The sequence below is a fragment of the Dipodomys ordii genome, unplaced genomic scaffold (assembly GCF_000151885.1).
Source record: "Dipodomys ordii isolate 6190 unplaced genomic scaffold, Dord_2.0 Scaffold53, whole genome shotgun sequence".
Taxonomy (NCBI): Eukaryota; Metazoa; Chordata; class Mammalia; order Rodentia; family Heteromyidae; genus Dipodomys; species Dipodomys ordii.
This window is the reverse complement of record NW_012267269.1, coordinates 5206181-5215525: the sequence shown is the minus strand read 5'-3', so window position 1 is coordinate 5215525 and position 9345 is coordinate 5206181. Positions and strand designations below refer to the sequence as shown.

Below are 9345 nucleotides of genomic sequence, written 5' to 3'. Positions count from 1 at the left end.
CCCCCCCCCCGTCCATCCCAGTCTTTGAATTCAGGGCCTGGGTGCTATCTCTGAGCTGCTTTGGCTCAAGGCCAGAGCACTGTAACACTTGAGCCACAGTACCACTTCCTGCTTTTTCTGTTTATGTCATACTGAGGAATGGAACCCAGGACTTCATGCATGCTTAGGCAAGCACTGTACTACTAAGACATTCCCAGCCCTATTTTTTTTTTTTAATGGTCTTGAACTCAGGGTCTGGGTGTTGTACTCTACCACATTGAGCCACAGGTCCACTTTTATCTTTCCTGGGGCTATCCTCAGATCTTAGCCTCCTAAATAGCTAAGATTACAGGCATGAGGCACCCACTGGTGCCCAATTACTTTTATGGCAGCCCTAACACAGGCCCTTAAGCTACCTCTTTCACTGTGTCAAGCACTATTTCTCCAAACCTGTTATAGGCTACAGCCTCCTGGCTGTCTCCATTCACACACCTCTCACAGCTCTCAGTGTGACTGCTCTTCCTTCAGGGTCCCCAGCTCAGTGAGGGTCCCCTCCTCACAAGCCAAAAGTCCAGTCATCAATCTGGTTCTCACTTCTCCATTCCTACTTTGTATTGGAAAGCTTTATCCATTCCATCTCCTAAATCTTTGTTTCTTAGGGTTTTTTTTTAACTTTGAAAATTTCAGAACATCCACTACCCTCCCCCGACAAAAAAACCTAGAAAAGAATAACAACATTTTTCACAAAATCTGCAATTTGTTATTTTCTCTTTCTCTCCACATCCATGGAATCTGCATCCCTGGATTCAGCTACCTCAGATATTAGGGGAAAAAAGATTACTGAACGTATATAACCTTCTTGTCATTATTTTCTGAACAATACAATAATCATTTACCTATCGTTCACTCTGTGATAGGAATTAGGAGTAATGTAGAGATGATTTGCAGTATATGGAAGATGTGTACAGACTATTAGGGGAATACTAATACTTGAGCGTCCACTGATTTTGGTATCTACAGGGCTGGTGGAACCAGTCTTTTTTTCCCAGATACTAAGGGACAATTCTATATACTTTTTCCCTCCCTGAACCACCTGAAAGTAAATCATAAACAACATGCTATTTCACCTTTAAATTCTTAGTATGCATTTACTGACAATAAGGATATTCTACCTTGATAACCTGATACCTCAGTAAAAATCTTACATTTAAAAATTAACATTAATGCAATCTAATCTACCATACCTATTTTATTTTTTTACCAGGCAGGGTGGTAATTCTAGCTACTCAGGAGGTAGAAACAGAAGAATTATGAGCCCAGGAAAAGTAGTGAGACCCTGTATCAAAAACAAAGTAAGAGCTAAAGGGCTGGGAAATGCTTTTCTAGCATGTTTGAGGCTCTGGGTTTAATCATCATTACCCAAAAAAAGGATCTTTAATTTATCCATATATCTAGGATCTTATCAAAGTTTGTACCTTGCACTGATTAGGTACTTACGTTTTGTTTGTTTGGTCATGAGACTTGAACTCTGGGCCTAGGCACTGTCTTTCAACTCTTCAGCTCAAGGTTAGTGCTCTACCACCTGAGCCACAGCACCACTTCCTGTTTTCTGAGTGGTTTATTGGAGATAATGAGTCTCACAGACTTTCCTTCCTCAGGCTGGCTTTGAACTGTGATCCTCAGATCTCAGCCTCCTGAGAATCTAGCATTACAGGCATGAGCCACCAGTGCCTGGCCATAAGTACTTATTTTGAGGTTCTTTTAGAACTGTCTCCAACATTATCTTTTTCTTTTCAGAACTGGAAAACGAACCCAGGGATGGCCCCTAGCTTCCTAGGCAAGCGCTCCACACCTTGAGTCAGACCCCCAATTTCTCCATGTTTCCTCTTTTTCTTGACAATACTGGGGTTTGAACTCAGGCAGGGCCTTGTTCTTCCTTTTTTCTCAAGGCATACTTTTGTTGTTGTTTTGATTGTGACAATCCTAGGGCTTGAACTCAGTCTCTAATTCTTGCTTGGCTTTTTCCACAAGCACTTAAGACCATATCTCTACCACTTGAGCTATACCACCACTTCTAGTAAAACAATTATATACACTGGCTTTAAGAAGCATTATTTCACCAACAATCTATGCATTAATGTCAATGATCAAACAGGGTCAAACACAATGGTTTACCTTTGAAGCTATGAATGTTGATGCACACAAGTAACCCCAACACTTGAGAGGCTAAAACAGAAGGATGCTGAGTTTTAGAACAGCTTGGGATACATAACAAGTTCCAGGTCAGGCTAGGCTTTATAGAGACTATGTCTTGGGGCTGGGAAGGTGACTCAGTGGTAGAGCGCTTGCCTTGCATGCATGAGGCCCTGGGTTCGATTCCTCAGCACCACATAAGCAGAAAAAAAAGAGCCAGAAGTGGTGCTATGGCTCAAATGGTAGTGCACTAGCCTTCAGCTGAAGAGCTGAGGGACAGTACCCAGGCCCAGAGCTCAGGCCCCACGACTGGACCCCCCCAAAAAAATTTTTTTTAAAAAAATAGAGACTATGTCTCAAAAAAACAGAACAAAGAGTTGGGCGCTGGTGGCTCATGCCTGTAATAGTTACCTAGGAGGCTGAGATCTGAGGATCCAGTTCAAAGCCAGCCTGGGTGGGAAAAGCTGTGAAACTCTTATCTCCAATAAACCACCAGTAAACCAGAAGTGGCACTGTGGCTCAAGTGATAGAGCACTAGCTTTGAGCTGAAGAGCTGAGGGACAGTGCCCAGAGTTCAAGCCCCATGACCGCATGAAAAAAACAAACAAACAAAAACAGAACAAAGAAAAAGAAAAAAAAAGAAATATTTTGCTAGGCAAATGCCAGGGGCTCACACCTGTAATCCTAGCTACTCACGAAGCTAAAAATCTGAGTGGTGTTTTGGAGATAAGAGTCTCACAGACTTTCCTGCCCAGGCTGGCTTTGAACTGGGATCCTCAAATCTCAGCCTCCTGAGTAGCTAGGATTACAGGTATGAGCCACTGGTGCCCAGCTGAGAAGAAACCATTTGACTTTGAATGTGAAGTAGGCTTCAACTCAAAACTATATTAGTGATGCAGAAGATACTATGTAATACTCTAGGGAAATAAAAGAGGTATGGATTTTTTGTGATTTTGTTTTTTTCCTGATGGAGATCAAACCTAAGGCTTTGTGCTTACTAGGCAAGAACTCTAAGCTGTATCTTGTTTCATTATTTAGTCCAGGATATATTTGAACTATGATCATTCTTCCTCCAACCTTCCAAGATTGGGATTACAGACATTACAGATCTGTGCCATTTCAGTCTAGCCAATATATATATATATATATATTTTTTTTTTTTTTTTTGGGTCCGGTCGTGGGGCCTGAACTCTGGGCCTGGGCGCTGTCCCTCAGCTCTTCAGCTCAAGGCTAGCGCTCTACCACTTGAACCACAGCGCCCACTTTCGGCTTTTTTCTTTTTGCTTATGTGGTACTGAGGAATCGAACCCAGGGCCTTGAGCATGCAAGGCAAACGCTCTACCACTGAGCCACCTTCCCAGCCCCAATATATATTTTTTTTCTTGAAGAAAAACTATGGAGTAAAAATTTAATAGATAATAAATGTTACTTCTTTCAAGATATGGATTAAAGGTATAGGCTTCAGAGTTAGATGTTGAGTTCCTAGGCTGATTTCCCCAGAAATGTTTTGAAGACTTATGAAAATGCACTGAACTGTTTTTGTTTTTTAACACATTTTTCTTAACTATGAGAACTGCATCCTTGCTGTTTGAAGATTTGCTTCATTTATTCTCCCTCTGCTGGCTGATTTTGAACTACCACATTCTAATAGACTAGTTAACCTACCTGAGCTGAAATTGAAATCATTTAACAAATATTTACTAAGCATTTTTTTCATTATGTACTATGCATTGTTGAATCTTAGGTATACTAGAATGGGGCAAACACAGGAACCCTGACCACATTTATCATCTTGTACAGGGATATAAATCATTTATGTATCTTGAGCAGGTGCTATAAAGGAAAAATGCTATAGAAAAAGGGGAGAGGAACCCTAACTTATGTGGTGGGAGTAAGAAAGACTTCTTTAGAGGGACATTTAAATCTAAAGACCTACATGCCTTGAGCTAGTGACAACAGCTTTGAGGCTAGAAAGTTGCATAGTTGTGGTAGAGTTTAAATTTCATCTGCAGCAGGTAACAAACGGAGCACTTCCAGTTTCGCATCGTTTAAAAGATTGCCAGGAAGGTCAGGGGTTAGTGGTAGAAAACATTGCTCAGTTAGCTTGCAGAACTTTAAACCCCAATCTCCATTTCCCCCTGCCCTTCCACCCCCCCCCCCCCGCCAAAAAGAAAAATCACAGAGGAAAGAGATAAAATATTGACTTGAGAGGCATCCGGTGATTGTACTTAGGATAATCCTGTCTACTAGCTTGAGTGTCACGCGCAGAGGATGTTATTTTGGAGAATAACACTAGGGGAAAAAAGGGATATTTGCAAAGAAAATTTCAAAGCAAGCTTGGGCCGGTGAGCCAACACCGGCTCACGCCTGTAATCATAGCTACTCAGGAGGCTAAGATCTGAGGTTCAAAGCCAACCCGGGGGAGCAAAGTCTGAAAGGCTCTTCTCTCCAATTAAAACCCAGAGCTGCAGTAGAGCACTCTAGACCTGAGCAAACCTCAGGGCCAGCACCAATGCCCCGAGTTCAAGACCCAGCACTGGTTTAAAGAAAAAAAAAAGGAACAAAAGAAAAGAAAAAGATTCAGAGCAGTCGGAGAGGGCAAGGACACAAAAGCAGGACGGTTTCCCCAATTCCAGGGCAGCTCCCAGGAGAACCGCACTCCGCTTCTGGCTTCCTCACCAGATGCAAGGGCCGGGGAAACGCGCCGGGGCTCCCACAGTGACAGGCACGAAGGCCCGGAGCGTGGAGCAAAGACAGGCAGGCAGCGAAGGAGCGAAAACCTCACTACTCAGCGACGGGTCTACGTAGCGGACTCACCAGCGCCGCCCAAAGCTCAAGTCCGCGAACAACCTGCCCAGACGCAGCACAGCGTCAGCAGCGCCGCCTCTGAGGCGTTCACTTCCGCCGTCTCCAGTGCCTCCCAATCTCGCGAGAACTCGGAGCGCTATGTGACCTCGGGTAAGCGGAAGTCAGGCCTCTTTTCCGTGGCGCCTCCCGCGCGAGCAGCTGCTTCGCCATGAAGGTACGCGGTGGTAGCGGCTGTCTGAATTGACTTAGGGAACTTGTGTCTGGCCTTAGCACTCTTAGCGGGGTCCTGGTGCTCTGAAAACCCGGATCTGGGTAGGAAAAGGTCTGAGGCAGGATAAAGCTCTCTTTTTGGGGACCCGTCCTCCTGGGGGTGAGCGGATGGCGGACGATTGCAGCTAGACCTCCGGTCGGCTTGGGAAGCGCCATGGCGGCGCCCTCATTGCCCATCCGGGGCGGACGTGGGTCTTGGGGCCTAGTGTGCGACAAGCCTGTGGTTCGGCTCTTAGACCAGTTACGGCGAGTTCCTTGCTTTGGGACGATGAGGGACTGCAGAGTGGCGTCCCTCTGGGGTCTGAGGCAAGCGTGCGTCCTGCTACTAGTCGCCCATTCTCGTGCTTGTAGTAAAATCACTTTACGTCTCTAGCAGTGGTATAGCCGTTGTGTGTGGCTCTACAGTTTTCTGTGTGAGTGGCTTCTAAGCTATGTTTCCCTTTAAAACCTTAGCTGAATATCTCCTTCCCAGCCACTGGCTGTCAGAAACTCATTGAAGTGGACGATGAACGCAAACTCCGTACTTTCTATGAGAAGCGGATGGCCACAGAAGTTGCCGCTGACGCTCTGGGTGAAGAATGGAAGGTAAAAAAAAGTTGGCTCTCGAATTATGGCAGTCATAATGGGAGAAGGCACGATTAGTTATTTGGAGTGAAGCTCAAATTTTGGTTTCTGTACTTGGGCCTTAGGTTACTTCCAAGTGTCAGTTGATGTAGTAGAAGCGTCACTTGGTGGACTTGTCCATTGCATTTAGCTGGAAAACTAACATGAATTATAGTATTTGCTACAGTTATCATGCCAATGCCAAATGGTCAGTTATCCTCCAAAGAATTAAGTGCAAGAAGAGGTGTAATTTGTTTTTTGCTCATTAGTAAATTGGTGTATACATTTTTTTTGTCATAGGGCTTTCTCTTGGAAAACATGTTAGAAAAAATGTAAGTTGAAAGACATTTGCTAGATACCTGGCAAATTGGAAATGAAAACAATATTGGCAGTAGTGGTGCTGGAGTTTTAACTCTGCTTCATGCTCCAGTTGAGGCATGCCCTGAACGTTCAACTTGGCTTTAGTGAGCTGTAAATTGTGTTTTAGAAGTGAATCCGAATATTAGCATTAATATGTCATTTTATATTCATGCAGGGTTATGTAGTCCGAATCAGTGGTGGGAACGACAAACAAGGTTTTCCCATGAAGCAAGGTGTTTTGACACATGGAAGAGTTCGCTTGCTACTGAGCAAGGGGCATTCCTGTTACAGACCAAGAAGAACTGGAGAGAGAAAACGCAAATCTGTTCGGGGTTGCATTGTGGATGCCAATCTGAGTGTTCTCAACTTGGTTATTGTAAAAAAAGGTGAGTCTTATCCCAAAGTCCAATTTTCATATTGACTTGTCCCCATGGCTTTCTTATTTATATAGTCTGTGCATTAGCCAGTGAGCTTCCTTACTAGTTTTAACTACAATTCAACATAAACCATAATTACGAAATGTTGAACCCTAAAACATTTTGTCTTGTTTCCTAAGGAGAAAAGGATATTCCTGGACTGACAGATACCACTGTACCCCGCCGCCTGGGACCCAAACGGGCTAGCAGAATCCGCAAACTTTTCAATCTCTCTAAAGAAGATGATGTCCGCCAGTATGTTGTTCGAAAACCCTTGAACAAAGAAGGTAAGTGGAATTTTGAAATTTGAGCTTGTGTAAATAGTGATTGGTCAGATTTTTTGTTTAGGTAACTTACCAATGTTAAGCTCGTTACCTCAGACTTAGGAATGCCAAGGAAGATGAAAAATAAAGGTGTTAGTATTTTTACCTACGCTTTCTTTAAGGTTTTCATATCAAGGATCTAATTATTAGTGCACTGGGATGGCTAAAAATGAAATAAAAGCAATGCTTTTTTTCTACTGCAATTTAAACTGGTTTTCTGTTGCTAGTAATAGTTTAGCAGAATGAAAGTGAGATGTTGCAAAACTTCGGTATCATAATGAAAGGGTATAAAGTTTGGGTTTGGGGGAGAAGGGTTGGTGCCGGTCCTGGGACTTGGACACTGTCCCTGAGCTGCTTTTTTAAATTGTTGTTCAAGGCTAATTAATGCTCTACCACTTGAGCTACAGCTCCACTTCTGGCTTTGAATAGTTTCCTATCTGGTCTGGCTTCAAATCAAGGTCCTCAGATCTCAGCCTCCTAGAGTTGCTAGGATTACAGGCATGAGCCACCAATGCCCAGCTGGAGGTTTTGATGTATATGTGTATATATAAATACTGTACAGAGGGGTTACAATTACATGAGCAAGGTAATAAGTACATTTCTTAACAAGCATTGTTGCCTCCTCCTTTGTTTCCCCTTACTATCCCTTCCCATCTCCCGAGGTTTTGTAATTTTAAGAGCATATATCATGTTCATTATGCAACATGCTCCCCACCAGAGTGGGAAGGGTCCAAACCAGTGATGCATAGCAGTAAATTCTCTATAGAGAATAGGGTGCATTTTTTTTCTGACATGTCTGGAAATGTGTGGGTTTTGTTGTCAGGCATTTTATCACATAAAATTGTTAGGTATGTTCTTTGGTCAAACCAAATATTTAGGCACCTATGTAGAACAAGCAGACAAAGTTCTAACTAAGATAAGTCTCGATCCTGTCCAGGCTGGGTACAAACTGCAGTCCTCAGATATTAATCCCCCAAGTAGCTAGGATTAGAGATGGAAGCCATTGGTAGTCGGCTTCAGTTTTATTTGCTCAAATTGGCAGAATCTGTCAGGAAAGAGGTTCAAGCATAAATGGTGATATTGTTTTACAATTTTGATAGCTCACACTTACTCAGTGGCACTGGAAAATAATGGCATTATGTTTTTGTGTTTTTTTGAGGGGGGGGGTCCAATCCTGGGGCCTGAACTCCGGGCTTGGGCGCTGTCCCTCAGCTCTCCAGTTCAAGGCTCGCGCCCTGCCACTTGAGCCACAGCGCCACTTCCAGCATTTTTTTTTGCTTATGTAGTGCTGAGGAATCAAACCCAGGAGGGCCTCATGCATGCAAGGCAAGCACTCTACCACTGAAACATCTTCCCAGCCCCTGGCATTGTGTTTTTTATCTGTAGCTTGAATTCACCGTTTCTTGCTTGAATTGAAGCTGCTACTCTACTACTTAAGCAATACCTCCAAATCCTACCTTTTGCTGGTTATTTGGAAATACAGTCTCCCTGATTTTCCTGCCCAAGCTGGCTTCAAACTCAGTCTTCAAGGTTTCAGACTTGAGTAGTTTAGATTTACAGGATAACACTGGCACATAGTAAACCCTTAGCAATAAATACTAAAGTGGTTTATGCTTAGTAGGCAAGTGCTTTACAACTAGGCTATAACTGCATTCCAGTAAATATATTACTGAGAATTGATTGGGTCATGTTCATTTTTAGGTAAAAAACCCAGGACCAAAGCACCCAAGATTCAGCGTCTTGTTACTCCACGTGTCCTGCAACACAAACGCCGCCGTATTGCTCTGAAGAAACAACGGACTAAGAAAAACAAGGAGGAAGCTGCAGAATATGCTAAGCTTCTGGCTAAGAGAATGAAGGTAAATCTAATGATTGTGGGAGAGGGGTGGGATGTAAAGCAGAACTGGCTTTGTTTGGATATGTGCTTCTCATAGATAAGATCCATAACTGTGTGCCCTTTTGTTTTTAGGAAGCCAAAGAAAAACGGCAGGAACAGATTGCCAAGAGACGAAGGCTGTCCTCTCTGAGAGCTTCTACTTCTAAGTCTGAGTCCAGTCAAAAATAAGAGTCTATAAATAACAAATAAATAAGACCTTAATTGTCTCCTTTATTGGCTTTATTTAGTGGGATAAATGGGGGGAGTCGTTTAGCAGACAAAAGTATATTTTAAAAAATTGGAATAGTGATCACTGCTCAAAGCCAGCCCGAGAGAGTCATCTCCAATAAACCACCAGAAAATGAGAAGTGGTGCTGTGGCTCAAGCGGTAAAGCTGAAGGACAGCACCAAAGCCCACAGTTCAAGCCCCACAACCAACAAAGAACTGGGATTGTGATTTTTCTAGAGTGGAATTTAAGATTTTTTTTTCAAATTTTTATTGTGAAAATACAGAGGA

At 43.2% G+C, this 9345-nt stretch overlaps 1 protein-coding gene across 2 annotated transcripts; it reads left to right on the top strand.

Annotated features, from left to right (window-relative positions):
* Positions 1–5102: 5102 nt before the first annotated feature.
* Positions 5103–9055, top strand: Rps6 (ribosomal protein S6). 2 transcript variants are annotated; one of them, XM_013020832.1, is made up of 6 exons: positions 5103–5194; positions 5704–5835; positions 6389–6599; positions 6770–6916; positions 8654–8811; positions 8922–9055. In XM_013020832.1, the coding sequence occupies exons 1-6, from the start codon at positions 5189–5191 to the stop codon at positions 9015–9017; spliced, it is 750 nt and encodes a 249-aa protein (XP_012876286.1). In that variant the 5' UTR covers positions 5103–5188; the 3' UTR covers positions 9018–9055. The 2 variants fall into 2 exon arrangements, with proteins under 2 accessions (XP_012876286.1, XP_012876287.1); XM_013020833.1 differs by lacking the exon at positions 5103–5194 and having other exon boundaries at positions 5746–5835; positions 6389–6598; positions 6767–6916.
* Positions 9056–9345: the final 290 nt, after the last annotated feature.

Coding starts and splice junctions, on each gene's coding strand:
- Rps6 (XM_013020832.1), top strand. Junction 5,836..6,388: donor CTCTGGGTGAAGAATGGAAG/GTAAAAAAAAGT, acceptor ATATTCATGCAG/GGTTATGTAGTCCGAATCAG. Junction 8,812..8,921: donor TTCTGGCTAAGAGAATGAAG/GTAAATCTAATG, acceptor TTTTGTTTTTAG/GAAGCCAAAGAAAAACGGCA.